The sequence below is a fragment of the Mytilus galloprovincialis genome, chromosome 5, assembly GCF_965363235.1.
Source record: "Mytilus galloprovincialis chromosome 5, xbMytGall1.hap1.1, whole genome shotgun sequence".
Classification (NCBI taxonomy): domain Eukaryota; kingdom Metazoa; phylum Mollusca; class Bivalvia; order Mytilida; family Mytilidae; genus Mytilus; species Mytilus galloprovincialis.
This window is the reverse complement of record NC_134842.1, coordinates 59,037,226-59,055,322: the sequence shown is the minus strand read 5'-3', so window position 1 is coordinate 59,055,322 and position 18,097 is coordinate 59,037,226. Positions and strand designations below refer to the sequence as shown.

The 18,097-nt window shown below is 32.4% G+C and overlaps 1 protein-coding gene across 3 annotated transcripts in view; it reads left to right on the top strand.

Annotated features, from left to right (window-relative positions):
- The window catches only part of LOC143076146 (uncharacterized), a 53,173-nt gene that overhangs the window by 14,960 nt on the left and 20,116 nt on the right, over positions 1 to 18,097 (top strand). For all 3 annotated transcript variants that reach the window (XM_076251818.1, XM_076251817.1, XM_076251819.1), the window contains exons 6-10: positions 767 to 933; positions 6,054 to 6,155; positions 8,184 to 8,355; positions 12,390 to 12,482; positions 17,277 to 17,365. In XM_076251818.1, coding sequence (XP_076107933.1) covers positions 767 to 933; positions 6,054 to 6,155; positions 8,184 to 8,355; positions 12,390 to 12,482; positions 17,277 to 17,365 — 623 coding nt within the window. The remainder of the gene's footprint in view (positions 1 to 766; positions 934 to 6,053; positions 6,156 to 8,183; positions 8,356 to 12,389; positions 12,483 to 17,276; positions 17,366 to 18,097) is intronic.

Sequence of the window (18,097 nt, the reverse complement as noted above, 5' to 3'; positions counted from 1 at the left end):
TCACATTCACAGATTTGACTGAAATTCTCATATTTGAAAGTTATTACACACTAAAACACATTTCCAACTTATAATAAGTCTAAAATAAACAGTTAACAGTGCATATACTTGATGATATATATCAGCATTTCATGTGTATTTTCGTCTAGAAGCCATCTAATTAACTATTGAGATGGCCCCCAAAACTACAGATGGTCACATAACACGATATACACATAAACAAAAATAAAATACCAGTAGTAATAAAATAAACTGGTCATAGGTTTATTAATTACTATAGTGAAATTAATAATTTGAGTTGATATCAAGCGATATCCAATATAAATCACTAGTTATGAAACTTATAATTATATGTTAAACATTTCATTTACTCTTATGCCTAGTTTACACCTACATTTAATTTGAATTGAAATATGTTTTTGTTAATAAGAATTAGTTAATTGGCACTAATTGGAATTAAACTATGGTGTGGACACTTTCTAAATTGTAATTTGAATCTAATCTGCTAATTATAATCAATCAATTGATAATGCGAATTTAAATTCAATATCATTCCGACAGTAAAGCAAATTTGACACGTATTGCAATTGGTATTTGAATTGACGTTTGAATGTTCAACGATTCTAGTGCCAATTAAAGTAATTAGAAGTAGTAAACACAAATCGAATTTGAAATTACATGTAAACGCAGCATTAATATAGTAGGGACCCTAAATAAAAATTATTTTGTCAACATTTAAATGTAGTCAACTACTTTACACTTACAGAGGAGGTCAAGCACAGAACTAAACAGTTAAGACAAGCCATTGCACAGCTAAGGTCAATGAGAAATGAAACTAATTCACAAAACTCAACATTGGAGACAACACAAGATCAACTGAATAGAATTACAGAGGAAAATTCTCGACAGGTCAAATATGTGCAGGATTTAAAGGTATAAGATGATTCCTGCAAATATTTTATCTGGGTGAACTCAGTAGAATAGATTTGAATTTTGTACAAAATGTAGAGATCTGCTAAACAACAGGATTTCTCTTTTATTTAAAAAGATAAATTTTGATAGTAACCCGTTTTGACTGAATGTTATAAGTACCAGTACTGAGCTGCTTGTTTCAAAGTTGAAAGTTTTGATGTGCATTTACCAATTTTTAAACAGTTGATGTTTCAGTAGTAATATCTTGTAAAGAAATCTACTACTGATTGGGAAATTTAACAGGAGATAATAAACTGATTTCTGATCTGAATCTAATTTGCGTTATGTCCTGTATCAAGTAATTGATGATGCTTCTTATAGGAAGGCATTTCACAAGGAAAAAACTAAATACTTTTAACAATAAATGATATTAAAGAGCAACTATTATATCAGAATAAAAATGTTTTAAGATATCTGCTGCAACTCAAACATGAAGCTTTTCATAGAGCTAATTCAATGAGCATACAAAAAAAAATGCCTAATAGCTAATTCAGAGCAATACCTATTAATTCCCTTTAATAACATATATATGTGAAAGGACTCTCTAAGGGTGTTAAATGAAAACCTGAAAATTTATAGGGTTCTGATGGTTTTATATAACTATAGATGAAAATAAACTCACTGCTGGTCAGTGAGTTTGATGGTAACATTGAAATTGGCACAAATACAAATATAACAAGTAGCTGCATACATGTAGTTAGTAAAAAATTATTAAGCTGAATCTAGTTATATATTATCTGTAAGTATGGGTATCTATATATTGAATAATCTGGACATACAGATAGAAGTCTTGACAGATTAATGTTCAGGAAAATTCTACATCAACAAAGCCATAAAGAAAACTCAACTTAATCACCAATTAATCATCAGATTTTTATGCCCCATCTGTTCGTTCATCCATTCTTTTATTGATAAGATTACCCTTTACATTTAACTAGTAACATAAACCACTTAGGCCACACCAATTTGATTCCTTGTTCGACGGACCCAGTGGCGGATCCAGAAATTTTCATAAGTGGGGGCCCACTGACTGACCTAAGAGGGGGCCCGCTCCAGTCACGCTTCAATGATTCCCTATATAAGCAACCAAATTTTTTCCCAAAAAGGGGGGGCCCGGGCCCCCTGGGCCCCCCCTCTAAATCCGCCTCTGGGACCCGCCCGCACCTATTTTTTTCAAAACAGATTTTTTTTATTTTTTTTTTATTCCCGCTTCCCGCATCCGGAAATGTAATCATGTCTATTTCCCGCACCGTTTTTTTTGTAAATATTATAAAAAGATATCAACATTGGTTTCTTTCCCCCTTACTTATATTCCCTCGTTGTTAGAATGAAGTACAAAGAACACATGAAGGATTTGCCTTCAACTGCAATTATATTATGCTGGCAAAACAAAACTATCTATAGCCGCTGCATGTTTATGCACCTGTCCTGATTGATTCAGGGGCCTGTCGTTCAGCAGTTACCGTTTGTTGATGTTGTTCATTGGTATAATTTTTCCCGTTTGGATATATAAATTAGATCGTTGGTTTGCCTGTTCGAATTGTGTACGCTAATAATTTTGGGATCCTTTATAGCTTGCTGTTTGGTCTGTATCAAAGCCCTGTGTAAAAGGCCGTACTTTGACCTGTGTTTGTTATTGTCAGGTTGAGAACAACCCTCCCTCAGACAAGGGGTCATTTTACTGATGTAGAAAAGAAAATAGAAATACCAAGGATTTGTATAGTTCTTCTATACAAAACCTTTGAAAACTTAGAATTTTGTACTCAAAAAGAGGAGAGTTACATCATATTTTAAACTTTTTCTAAAAGAGGGGTCCACTTATTTTGAATAATATTAAACTGTTAAAGTAAATGTGTTAATTTAACATGGTTAATTAGTCCAGGAATATTACAAAATTCTTGGACATGCTTTGACCATTTAATACTAGATAGATATATAGTTCTTTGAGAAAATATGAGCCCTTTTGTACAAACGAATATATTATAACTTATATTGATCCCTCATAAAACATGTAAAAGGGATATTTAAAACATTAAGGGGTTGCCCCCAAACTGATTATGACTTGGATGGAGAATTGTCTCATTGTCAGTCACACATACATAGACCAGATTTAATTATTTCTTGGTGTATAGGGATAAGTTTTACTCAGTATTTTGAGTTCATTTCCAGTACTATACAGATACAGATACAGATACAGATAGGGAAAAAATACTTCAGAAATTAAAGAAATGTCAAAGTACAAGTTATAAATCAAGTTTAATTATTGTCAAAACCTACTATTTTATGTTTACAAAAAAAAATATAGTCGCTCGCCTTTACTTTTCAAGCTTCGCCTCAAAAATTTGCAAATTAAATATTTTTTTATTAAAATTTTCAAATCGCTCGCTCGCCCCAAATTTTTGAGTCCAAAAATCCGTAGAACAAGAAATTAAATTGGTGTGGCCTTATATGTATCATACTATTTAATTAAATCATAGATTACTGTTTTATATATATATTATATCAATATCTTTAATACTTACATGTATATATGAAGAATAGTTTATTACCGAATATATGGAATAGGCTAATATTTTTGTATTTCAAAAATTAATATTTTTAATTGATATGGATAAATAACTGTTAATGTCAGAACTTAATGGTAAAAACATAATTCAATTGACATAACTTATCATGTTCATGTTAAGTTCATGTTGGGTTTTTTATTTTTTTTGCTGTTTTTCGCTACCTACCTGTCTGAATGTGTCTGAAAAATAATTGATATATGTTTCAATAGTGCTAATTATTACATTGGTTGCAATGAATTACATTGATATCCGAGTGAAATAAAAACAGATAATTTCACATGTGAAACAAACAAGGTTATTTCACTCTCTGCCGTTATACAACAATATACAATTATGGCCTGCTGAGGAGGTGGATATCCAAAATGGTCAACCTGAGTATGGGTTATTTCACGAGGGCCTTAGCCAGAGGGGAATAACCCTTACTCAGGTTGACCATTTTGGATATTCACCGACTCAATGGCCCATAATTGTTTTATTTTACCGAGCAAATATAATTCTATTAAAAGTAAAATATTGGAACAGATTGTCAAAACACTTACGTTAGAAAACTATTTTGAATCTACTGACATTTCGTGTATGTACAACAAAGGTAGACTCTAATATAGATGGCCATGAAAAGGACTGTTTAATAGAGACATCGTCGACACTAGATGAATTTCCAAGTCTTGTAAGGTCATGTTTCGTCATCACTTGATGGACTTCTAACCTGGCCGTCGCCATATTTGTTTTTGTTTATCTGACTTTCAGTGACGTCATACTTTATAGGGAGTCAACTCTTGATCATTGAGTACGACAAGGGTTATTAACTGGTGAATGATAGGGTTGTTCGATGGAGGCTTCAATTTGTTAGGGTTATTCAGAGGGGAATAATAGGGTTGTTTGATGGAGGCTTCAAATTGTAAGGATTATTCAGAGGGGAATTATAGCCTAGGGTTGTTCAATGGAGATTTCAATTTGTTAGGGTTATTCAGCGAGGAATAATAGGGTTGTTCAATGGAGGCTTCAATTTATTAGGGTTATTCAGCAGGGAATTATAGGGTTGTTTAATGGTGACTTCAATTTGTTAGGGTTATACAGAGGGGAATTATAGGGTTGTTCGATAGAGACTTCAATTTGTTAGGGTTATTCAGCGGGGAATAATAGGGTTGTTCAATGGAGGCTTCAATTTGTTAGGGTTATTCTGAGGGGAATAATAGGGTTGTATGATGAAGGCTTCAATTTGTTAGGGTTATTCTGAGGGGAATAATAGGGTTGTTCGATGGAGGCTTCAATTTGTTAGGGTTATTCAGTGGGGAATTATAGGGTTGTTTGATGGAGACTTCAATTTGTTAGGGTTATTCAGAGGGGAATTATAGAGTTGTTCGAAAGAGACTTCAATTTGTTAGGGTTATTCAGCGGGGTATAATAGGGTTGTTCGATGGAGGCTTCAATTTGTTAGGGTTATTCTGAGGGGAATAATAGGGTTGTTAGATGGAGGCTTCAATTTGTTAGGGATATTCAGTGGGGAATAATAGGGTTGTTTGACGGAGACTTCAATTTGTTAGGGTTATTCAGAGGGGAATAATAGGGTTGTTTGATGGAGGCTTCAATTTGTTAGGGATATTCAGCGGGGAATAATAGGGTTGTTCAATGGAGGCTTCAATTTGTTAGGGTTATTCAGTGGGGAATTATAGGGTTGTTCAATGGAGACTTCAGTTTGTTTGGGTTATTCATCGCTCTTGCCACTTTTTGGAAAAACATTGAAATTTAACAATGAGACATGATTCTGTTTTAACCAATCGACTATTTACTATATAAGATGTAATAATAGGAGTTGTCAAGAAGTTGTCGATAACATGGGATCCAAACGAATTGTGAGTGCATAGAAAAAGATATAATTCCTTACAATTTCTACATTAATTTCATTAAAAAAAAAGCCTTTTGCCAAAATAATAATCAAAGAATTCAAATATTCAAAATATTCAACTTGTGACCGAACAACAATGATGATTAACTCATGTGCTACATGAATTAATGTGTGTTCGGTCACTCCTTGAATATTATACAATTACTGTCTTTTGATGAGGTAAATATGTGGTTTTAATGACTTTTGAAAAACTGATATTCACTGAGGCCAAACCACATATTTACCGAAACAAAAGACAGTAACTGTTTTATTCCATATTCCAAGAGAAATGTATGGAATGGAAATTATATTCCAAAACCAATTGTACATCAAACGTTTTTTTACCAAAATTATACTCACGACATTTTGCGCGGTGAATATCCTTTTTCCGCAGGGAGAATATGCTTATTTATTCAAAATCTCATTCATATACAAAAACCTACTAAATTTTTTATCAATATGGAATAATTTTCATTATTTGAATTCTTCGATTAGTTATTTTATAATTATCTGATACTTTAACAAAAACTTCATAAATCAAATATCTGCTTTTATTTTATTAATGGAAAAAATCACCCCTTGCTTTTGAGTTGTAACTTTGTATATTTTATCGTTCATTATATATACAGGATGAAAATACAAGATTAAGAAGTGTATTAAAAGACATTTCCAGTATAAAGGGACAGTTTCAAGCCAGAGAACAGGAGCTTATCACTAAAATTAAACTGAAGGTTTGTTGAACTTGACTAAATTTCATAGATTATTACACTACTTTTTATAAGGGGTTCTCTGCATCAAGCAGCTCATCAAGTAGTGTTTTGATCTTTTCATTTGTCCTCTTTTTCAACACGTAGAGAACAAAATACACATTTACATGGATGTATTTATTTTTACTTCTTAAATATTTTAGTGTGTATGTAATTCATCAACACTAAGTTAGTTTTTTTGTATGGTGTATCATGAATATCTTATAAGCTGACGTATGTTTAGATATCTGTTCCCTGCAGTAATTTGCTTGGTTGATATTGCAGATAATTGTTTCTCTTTTAATGGATACATGTAGTAAGAAAGGTAATACACAGAACAACTAAAAATACTGAAAAGATGGTATAAATTTCTTCAACATAAGCCAGGTCTAAGTAATAAGTATGTGTTCTGAATTACATTTGTTATTAAAAGTTTCTAAGATGAGATAAAATTAGGAATCAAATATAGGATTATGTTACACAGAGAAATATCTGCATACAGAGAAATATCTGCAATCATAATTATCTCCTCACAAACCACTGATACATGTGATATGAGTCAACTTTTTGCATTTACATTTTATTTTACTTCTTCAATTTGTGGTTCCTCATATCAGTTTTTAGTAGGAGTTAAATTTGGCAACTCCTAAGTTACTCCTTATTATATACAGTGTTCTCCCCAGGATTTTTGGAAAGCACCAGGGTAACGCGTGACGAATTAAATTTTCAGTATTTTGTGTCGCTTTGCGTCTCTTATTTTTTTTTTGTTACTTTTTGTCATTACCTGTTTGCCTTTGTTTTGTTTACTGTGGAACTGTGTTGTAGGACTTTGGGTCAGAAAATTATTGGTAGAAAAAGTAAATTAATAAACAGTTTGTATACTTTAATATCTTTGAAGAATAAATAAAAGAAAGCACAATTAGTCTTTAAGCTAAAGTCACTTCTTATATTTTGATCAAGCCATTTTGTCCCGATACTTGTAGTTACACTACACATTCCCCATAACAATGAACTTTGAACAAGATTTTTGATACAGAACCTTCAGTAAATTAAAAACTATTTTCCATAGTTTTAGATCTGATTCTTTTAGACAACAACAAATTTGTTTTTATGATTAAAACTTTGTTACAGACATAGTGAGTACTTTAAAAGAGTTTTCTATTCACAAGGTTCATCCCTAGCTTTAGTCCTGCATGGGAATGTATTAGAGTTGTGGCAGTAGGCTTTTTAGACCTGTTATAGTCAGATATTTTTATCAACGTATAAATTACCCATTTATTATAATATGTCTGTGCATCAATAATGGTATGATTCTCAAAAATAATTTGCAAAACATTTTTGTTGGTATGTTCTAAGAATGTTTTCATCCTTAATGTAACATTCTGATATAATTTTGCATTCAATTTGTACTTTATTTTTATTTGCAATGAGAAATTATATGTGAGGAGCATTTATTTGTAATTAGCAAAATCAGGGGAAGTAACTCCACAATTAATTCCTAAAAGGCAAATTATTTTGACTTGAGACTGGCGTAATAGGGTTCATTAACAAATGTCTGCTTGTCCCTCACAAGTCTGTTATTTAAATTATGATCTCTTAATTAATTAAAACACAAAAGAATCATGTACATCGATTAAATCCAATCATCAAGGTTAACCTCAACAGGTAAATCGATCACGTGGTGTAAACAATCATCTTATCAATACTGGATTAAACTGGTTAGAACTGGTCAATTTTGATGTAAAGTTGAAGTCATCTGAAACTTTACCGATTTTAATACGATTTTTTTACCGAAAACTTTAGCACCACGGAAAAAAATTATACATCGCGGCAAGAACGATACCACCGCGGCAGAAAATTATACATCGCGGGCCCGTGGTCCTTTAAGGGCCTGGGGAGAACACTGATATACTGATGTATTTTCAATCCACTTCATTCCAAATCTTTGATTCCAAACATTTGTGGTTTTATACAAGCCTGACTTTTAAGTTTATATTTTATTTTCCTACTTAGGATAAGGATTTAGAACTGGCTACAGCTCAAATAAAGGAGTTAAGTGACAGATTACGCCAATTAGACATCAGATCCAGGGAGTGTCAGGAGAGAGAGCTGGACTCAGTTAATCAGACAAACCACTGGAAGGATCAGTATATAAAGATGAAAAATAATCTGAAGGAATCTAGTGGTATTAAAATCATAGCCTTAATTTACATTAAGAATACTTTTGCTTTTCCTTCAAGATAAGTGAAATTTATAGGTCCATATATTACAGTTTTAAAAAAAATCTGGGTCAGTAGTGTAAAAGCAAATCTTGAAATTTTTTGAGAAAAAGGAAATGTGTAGTTTAAGCCATTGACAGCACAACCTAATGATACAAAACTGAAAGTGTTAAAGCTTTTGTGTCACTGAATGATAATTTTACAGCAAATTTGGATTTTTGTCAAGCCTTCAACTTTTGTCCAAAAAGCGAGACATAGTGGCCACAAATATTCACTCTGTGGTTTCTGCCGTATTTTACTATTAAATGGACTTGTTAATGATAAAAAGCTAGTATCTAGAAGAGAGTGGTAAAGGGGGGTACTGAACACGGAAACACATGAAAAAAAAATTGCAAAAACGTTGCACAAAAAATAAAAATCGGGAAAAACGAAGCAAGAGAAATAATCGTAAGTATTAAGGAAAAAAGTACCAAAAGTTATTACTCAGTTGTTCCTGGAGATCATGCAACCTTTATTTGGACATGGAGACCTTGCGGTCAACTTTTAGTGTTCGCTACTTGTATCTTATTTGAAAAAAGAATATTATTCATAGTGATCTGATGGACTTTATAGATACCATCTGGGACTATTAAACTATTAACATACATCAATTACTTTTAGATTACACAAATTTCAGAAGGTATTATAACATACTGACGTTTTAATCAAATGCGCGACATGCACGAGAAATTAAGAGCACAGACATGAAACACAAAAAATAAATAAGGGGAAACATGAAGCACGCAAATCAAGTCAAACACGAGAAAACAAGAAATAAAATGCCGACAAGAAAATATGGGAAATGAAAAGGCCGAAAAGGTTGCACAAAAATAACCCTTTACCACCCTCCTAGAAAAAATTTTTATTATTAAAATTTTGTTCCTGTTTTTCCATAATTTACTTATAAATGGACTTAGTTTTTCTTCCAATGACATTACATAAAGTCTACAGTTCAAGTTTTTAAAACATTTATTAGATTCATAAACTATCCTGGATTTTTACTAAACTTGGACAGAAGCTACTTATAATCAAAAGATATTTTAGAGAGGAATATTTTTATGATTTTTTTTCCTCATTTTTGTTGAGCCTGTGATTAACAGCAAAATTAGGCGACACACTGTGTTCCGCGGAACCCTTACATTATTTTTTCTACTACTCTGAGTCCCAAGATCCTGTTTTCTCACATTTTATTGTAATGTCCCATCTGTTGCCAGAGGTGTGCATTAAGTGTTACCCTTTACCATCTGTACTTCCATAAGTACATAACCATATTGGTCTCTGTTCTCTAACTTTAGTTTGCTCCTTTATGTATGGAAAAATAGCTGATTTTTTTGTTTCTGTTCCCTAATATTATCTTGCCTCAACCAAATCATACAAATGTTATAAAACTTATACACAATGCTTATTACCACGAATTATTATTCATAGAAAAAAATAGCGAAATTTTATATTAAAAAAAAAAAGATTTATACCCACAAGCACCCTTAGGTACAGTTGTTGGACTTTAATAAAAAAATATAAAAGTAGTCCAAAGTAGATAGGAAATAATTCGTTTAGAATAAGGTTATAAGTAGGTCAAAATCATGGCCAGATTTGGTTTCTAGATAAATCTGATATTTGTTATAGTTTTTATGCCCCAGCTACGATAGTAGAGGGGCATTATGTTTTCTGGTCTGTGCGTCCGTTCGTCCGTCTGTTCGTTCGTTCGTTCGTTCGTCTGTTCGTTCGTCCGTCTGTCCCGCTTCAGGTTAAAGTTTTTGGTCAAGGTAGTTTTTGATGAAGTTGAAGTCCAATCAACTTGAAACTTAGTACACATGTTCCTTATGATATGATCTTTCTAATTTAAATGCCAAATTAGAGTTTTGACCCCAATTTTACGGTTCACTGATAGAAAATGATAGTGCAAATTTCAGGTTAAAGTTTTTGGCTTCAGGTTAAAGTTTTTGGTCAAGGTAGTTTTTGATGAAGTTGAAGTCCAATCAACTTGAAACTTAGTATACATGTGCCCTATGATATGATCTTTCTAATTTAAATGCCAAATTAGAGTTTTGACCCCAATTTTACGGTTCACTGAACATAGAAAATGATAGTGCAAATTTCAGGTTAAAGTTTTTGGTCAAGGTAGTTTTTGATAAAGTAGAAGTCCAATCAACTTGAAACTTAGTATACATGTTCCCTTTGATAAGATCATTCTAATTTTAATGCCAAATTAGAGAATTTATTCCAATTTCACAGTCCTTTAAACATAGAAAATGATAGTGTGAGTGGGGCATCCGTGTACTGTGGACACATTCTTGTTAAGAAATATTTTTTAATAGATATGTGTCTCCAGACCTGAAAGGTTAGCCTAAGTCATAACTAGCTTATATGAAAACTTTTGTAAAAAAAATCACCTTGGGATCAAAACTGTGTCAAATGCTAAGCCCTTTAATATATATTGTTTATAGGTTTTATATCGCACAATCCATGAGTATGCTATATTGCAATCAACAGGTCTGGCTGTTTGTCCAACACATATTTTCTTCACACTTTTCTCCAGGACTACTGAACAGAATGACTTCATAATTAGCCTCTATCTTGGCATTGATGTGAGGTGTGAATAATGTTGGAAAATGCAGACATCTGCTTCTTGTTGCCCAAAACTTTTTTTCAAAAATTTCTCAATATGATGTATATACTTTTCTTTGGAACTTAACTATTGTTTGGAAGCAGAATAAAGTCATATTTGGTCAAACAAAGACAGTGATGGGCAAATTTCAGGTCTGTCGAACACTTACTTTCTGTTTTCTTGTTCTTTGATCATGAGTTGTGGCATCCTTAGTATGACAACACATGCAACTTCTTGTTTTTATTAACCGGATTTTTGTGACAAAAATGTCGGTTATTGATTTGGGGATGTACGGCGGGCAGGCGGGCGGGCGGCAATCAAATGTTGTCCGTGCATTAACTCATGAACCGTTCAACCAAAGCTTTTTAAATTTTAATATGTTATTACTGACAACTATACGAAGGTCAAGTTCAATAATGGCGATTTTGACTTTTACCGTTCAGGAGTTATGGTTCTTGAAAGGCGGCAATCAAATGTTGTCCGTGCATTAACTCATGAACCGTTCAACCAAAGCTTTTAAAATTTTAATATGTTATTACTGACAACTATACGAAGGTCAAGTTCAATAATGGCGATTTTGACTTTTACCGTTCAGGAGTTATGGTTCTTGAAAGATTGAAAAATGGAGTTTTCAGTCGTGTCCGTGCATTTACTCATGAACTGTTCTACCAAAGCTTCCCAAATTTTAATATGTTGTTACTGATGACAGAATGGAGGTCAAGTTCAATAATGACGATTTTGACTTTTACCGTTCAGGAGTTATGGTTCTTGAAAGATTGAAAAATGGAGTTTCCAGTCGTGTCCGTGCATTTATGCATGAACTGTTCTAGCAAAGCTTCCGAAATTTTAATATGCTGTTACTGATGACAAAATGGAGGTCAAGTTCAATAATGACGATTTTGACTTTTACCGTTCAGGAGTTATGGTTCTTGAAAGATTGAAAAATGGTGTTTCCCGTCGTGTCCGTGCATTTTCTCATGAACTATTCAACCAAAGCTTTTGAAATTTTAATATGTTGTTACTGATGACAAAATAGAGGTCAAGTTCCATAATGACGATTTTGACTTTTACTGTTCAGGAGTTATGGTTCTTGAAAGATCGTAAAATGGCGTTTCCATTCACGTTGTTGCATTTACTCATGAACCATTCAATCTAAGCTTTTCAAATATTATTATTTCAAAATGTTGATACTGATGACAAAATGGAGGTCAAATTTGATATTGATGATTTTCACTTTCACCATTCATCAGTAATGGTTCTTGTGATATTGCCAGGACACAAATAAATGTAAATAAATCCGGTTTGCTGTCGTTGTGACAGCCTCTTGTTCAAATTGTATTTTCTTTACTGTAGATGTTTTAAAGAAAAAAGATGAGGAGTTACAAAATCAGATGACAATAACAGACCAAACTAAACAAGTGCTAGGAAATTTACAGGATGAGTATAGTAAGTGTCTTTCCCTTTAATGATCGGAAACATATCATTTTGTCATAAAACACATTTGATAACAAATTGTTTAAAGCTTTTAAATGAACAATTTGTTTTGGTTGCAATTGTGGTAAATTTCCTAAGTAATATGGTTGCAAACTTCATTGGAACTTTGAATTGAGATTTTGAGAGAAATTTTTTTTTGGTCGAGCCTGCGACTTTTGTCACAGAAAGCTCGTCATAGCGATTGTGATCTGCCGGCGCCGGCATAAACTTACTCCTTAAAAGCTTTATATTTTAGAGGGTGGAAGACCTGGATGCTTCATACTTTGTATATGGAAGCCTCATGTTATGAAGTTTCCTTCTGTCACATGTCCATTGTTCTTGACAGCATTTTCATGGGTCAGTGACTTCTTGAAAAAAAGTTAAGATTTTTTGTAATGTTAAATTCTCTTTAACTATGAGTAATGAGATAACTATATTTGGTATGTGGGTACTTTGCAAGCTAAAGGTCCTCATGCCTGTCAAGACAGTTTTCACCTGACCTCAACCTCATTTCATGGATCAGTGAACATGGTTAAGTTTTGGTGGTCAAGTCCATATCTCAGATACTAAAAGCAATAGGTCTAGTATATTCAGTGTATGGAAGGACTAAGTTGTACATGTCCAACTGGTAGGTGTCATCTGACTTGACGTCATGTTCATGGTTCAGTGGTTATAATACAGTTTTTGTCGAGCCTGCAACTTTTGTTGCAGAAAGCTCGACATAGGGATAGTGATCTGGCGGCGGTGTTAGCTAACTTCTTAAAAGCTTTATATTTTAGAAGGTGGAAGACTTGGATGCTTCATACTTTGTATATAGATGCCTCATGTTATGAAGTTTCCATCAGTCACATGTCCAATGTCCTTGACCTCATTTTCATGGTTCAGTGACCACTTGAAAAAAAAGTTCAAATTTTTTGTAATGTTGAATTCTCTCTTATTATAAGTAATAGGATAACTATATTTGATATGTGCGTACCTTGCAAGGTCCTCATGTCTGTCAGATAGTTTTCACTTGACCTCGACCTCTTTTCATGGATCAGTGAACAAGGTTAAGTTTTGGTGGTCAAGTCCATATCTCAGATACTATAAGCAATAGGGCTAGTATATTCGGTGTATGGAAGGACTGTAAGGTGTACATGTCCAACTGGCAGGTGTCATCTGACCTTGACCTCATTTTCATGGTTCGGTGGTTATAGTTAAATTTTTGTATTTTGGTTTGTTTTTCTCATACTATATGCAATAGGTCTACTATATTTGTTGTATGGAACGATTGTAAGGTGTACATGTCTAGCGGGCAGATGTCATGTGACCTTGACCTCATTTTCATGGTTCAGTGGTCAAAGTTAAATTTTTGTGTTTTGGTCTGTTTTTCTCATACTATATGCAATAGGTCTACTATATTTGTTGTATGGAACGATTGTAAGGTGTACATGTCTAACGGGCAGATGTCATGTGACCTTGACCTCATTTTCATGGTTCAGTGGTCAAAGTTAAGTTTTTGAGTTTTGGTCTTTTTATCTAATACTATATGCCATAGGTCAACTATATTTGGTGTATGGAAATATTTTATGATCTTTATGTCAGTCGCACAGGTTTTATTTGACCGTGACCTCATTTTCACGGTTCATTGCACAGTGTTAAGTTTTTGTGTTTTGGTCTATTTATCTTAAACTATAAGTAATAGGTAAACTATATATGTTGTATAGAAGCATTGTTAGCTGTACATGTCTGCCTGGCATGGTTCATCTGACCTTGACCTCATTTTCAAGGTTCATTGGTCTATGTTTAGTTATCTTGGTTAATGTTAAGTTTATGTGACAGTTGTTATAAAGCTTAGCTTTATACTTAGGACTATCAACATAATATCAATGATTAGTATAGAAGGCGAGACATTAATGTTTTGGTCTGTTTTTCTTATACTACAGGTATATGCAATAGGTCTACTATATTTAGTGTATGGAATGATTGTAAGGTGTACATGTCTAGCTGGCAGGTGTCTCCTGACCTTGACCTCATTTCCATGGTTCAGTGGTCAAAGTTAAATTTTTGAGTTTTGGTCTTTTTTTCTAATACTATATGCAATAGGTCAACTATATTTGGTGTATGGAAATCAGAGATGGGTCCGATTACTTTCAATGTAATTGATTAAATTACAATTACTTTGTCATTTGTACGATTAAATTAAATTAATGATTACATCATTTCTGAAAGTATCTGATTAAATTAATGATTACATTGGCAAAGTAATCATGATTACATCTGATTACAATTAATTTAAAAACAAAACATTTTAAATGATGTGGATGAATATATGTTTAATATAACTATAGCATTTTTGAGAATGTATTTTATTTGGTTCAATTATAAAATGATAACTTCAAATTAAACGTCGTCTATTTAAATAAACACCAAATTTCACTACATATATATACATTACACTTTATCACCAATGTTCTCTAAATTATTTTGAATTAAATTTAATAAAGATATATCATAATCAAGAGTTTTTTTGTTTGTCTTCTGACCTCTTTCATAATTTATATGTATTCCAAGTTGCAGTTTATGGAAGTTTAAATATGGATGAAATAAAGTTACATTTGTACCAGTTAAAACTATGTTAAATTTTAATAGAAATGTTTAATCAAATTGTAACCAATATGTATTAAAGTACTAAAAACCATTGCATTTTACACGTCCAGTCCAAATAAAAAATAAAGTTTAAACAACATATTTGTCCAACTTTTAATTAAGTTTGTGCTAATTAGATAAATTTTCATGTCTGATTTATCTTTTATCATATATATTTCCCTACAGCTATACTCAATTGGTAATTGCAATAAAAACAAACCTTAATTAGTCTCCTACCTGTCAATTCAAAGTTGACAAAAATCACAAAAATTAACAAAAGATTATAATTCAGGGTTAATGAAAAGTATTGCTTGAATATATAACAGTTATAATCAAATATTAATATGAAGATCATTATAAAACGATGACTATACATGTATGTACAATATCTTTTACCAAGATAAAAGGTATATAATTGTATTATATGTATGTCTCTGCTTAGGCTAATGATGACTTTTCAATACTGTAACAGTTTATTTTTTACTGAAGTAGACAAGCTTTTTTTAGTATGTTAAAAATTTATCAAATATGAACAAAGAGGTTCATTTAATGACCAAAAACACAATTTTAGATTTTTTTCATTGTAATCAGAATGTAATCAAAAAGTAATCATGATTACAGGGTATTTTGAAAAGTAATTGATTAAATTAAATTACATGTAATCAGATTTTTGGCTGATTAATGATTACACTGATTACTTGAAAAATTGTAATCAATTACAGCTGATTAATGATTACAATTACAATTACCCCAAGTCTGATGGAAATATTGTATAATGTACATGTCAGTCTTGCAGGTTTTATTTGATCTTGACCTCATTTTAACGGTTCAGTGCACAGTGTTAAGTGTTTGTGTTTTGGTCTGTTTTATTTAAACTATAAGCAATAGTCAACTATATTTGTTGTATGGAAGAATTGTAAGCTGTACATGTTTGCCCGGCATAGTTCATGTGACTTTGACCTCATTTTCATGGTTCATTGGTAAACGTTTAGTTTTCTTGTTTAAGCAACTGTAGAAAGTTAGAAACTATAAGTAATAGGTCAACTATATTTATTGTATTGAATGATTGTAAGGTGTACATGTATTTCTGGTTTGGTTTTTATGACCTTGACCTCAATTCTAAGTTCTTTGACTACAGTTATTCTGTGTCAGAAACCTATTATGTGTCAAATATTTAATTACAATCCAAATTCAGACCTGTATCAAGCGCAAATATTGTGTCCATTTTTGCCCCAACTGTTCAGGGTTGGACCTCTGCCGTCATATCCAGCTGCGCTTGGTGAAGCAATCTGTTCTTGGATCATGTTAGATTGATGTGATAGTTGTTGAAAAGCAGATACTTTATTTGGCGTTTCTAGTCCATTTTGCAGTGATTTAATTTCATGATTTTCAAATTTACTTAATGTAATTAAGAAAGGAAAGATCCAAGTTATACATAATCGCAACAATTTATAATCGCGTTATTTTTTTCTACTCACAAAAGTCACGAAAATAAATCGCTTGTCTGTGCGTCCGTTAGTCCCACTTCAGGTTAAAGTTATTGGTCAAGGTAGTTTTTGATGAAGTTGAAGTCCAATCCACTTGAAACTTAGTACACATGTTCCCCATGATATGATCTTTCTAATTTTAATTCCAAATTAAAGTTTTGACCCCAATTTCATGGTCCACTGAACATGGAAAATTATCGTGTGAACAATTTGAATTTATAAGAATTTTTAAAAACATGGTTTGTCAATATGAAACATGTGAAATACACATAATAGTTATTGAAGAACTATTCATTATTGTGATACATGGACTGCCCATAGACCAGTCCTTATATTACCATAATGACTAGTTTTTCAATAGCTTTTATATATTTAATGTATGGCATATAAATCTGTTATAAAGGTATATAGGTTCACCTAAAAATGGACATTTGTAAATATAGGACAATAACTCCAATATTATTAATTCATTCATATTTATAATTGTCCTATCTTAATACAATACAATTCATTGTTTCAAAATTTCCAAATGAAAGCTATCTTAACCCATCAGTGCCTACAAGTACTATGTTTTTTTAAATGATTTGTTTGCTTAGTAGGTTGACTGTATTTGTTATTAGTTAGATTTAACTTTTAAAAATTGTACTTGTAGGCAGTAGAGAGAAATGTAAAGACCAGTTGATTGAATCTCTAAAATCAAAACAGACAAGAACAGATTCACAGTTAAAGCAACTAAGAGAGGTATCTGAATGCTAAGATTTAACTAAAACAAATTGTGTACACCTTTCCAGTTATAATTTTTGTCGAGCCTGCAACTTTTGTTGCAGAAAGCTCGACATAGGGATAGTGATCCGGCGGTGGCGGCGGCGGCGTTAGCTAACTTTTTAAAAGCTTTATATTTTAGAAGGTGGAAGACCTGGATGCTTCATACTTTGTATATAGATGCCTCATGTTACGAAGTTTCCGTCAGTCACATGTCAAATGTCCTTGACCTCATTTTCATGGTTCAGTGACCACTTGAAAAAAAAGTTCAGATTTTTTGTAATGTTGAATTCTCTCTTATTATAAGTAATAGGGTAATTATATTTGGTATGTGCGTACCTTGCAAGGTCCTCATGCCTGTCAGACAGTTTTCACATTACCTCGACCTCATTTCATGGATCAGTGAACAAGGTTAAGTTTTGGTGGTCAAGTCCAGATTTCAGATACTATAAGCAATAGGACTAGTATATTCGGTGTATGGAAGGACTGTAAGGTGTACATGTCCGACTGGCAGGTGTCATCCAACCTTGACCTCATTTTCATGGTTCAGTGGTTATAGTTAAGTTTTTGTGTTTTGGCCTGTTTTTCTCATACTTTATGCAATAGATCAACTATATTTGTTGTATGGAATGATTGTAAGGTGTACATGTCTAGCGGGCAGATGTCATCTGACCTTGACCTCATTTTCTTGGTTGAGTGGCCAAAGTTAAG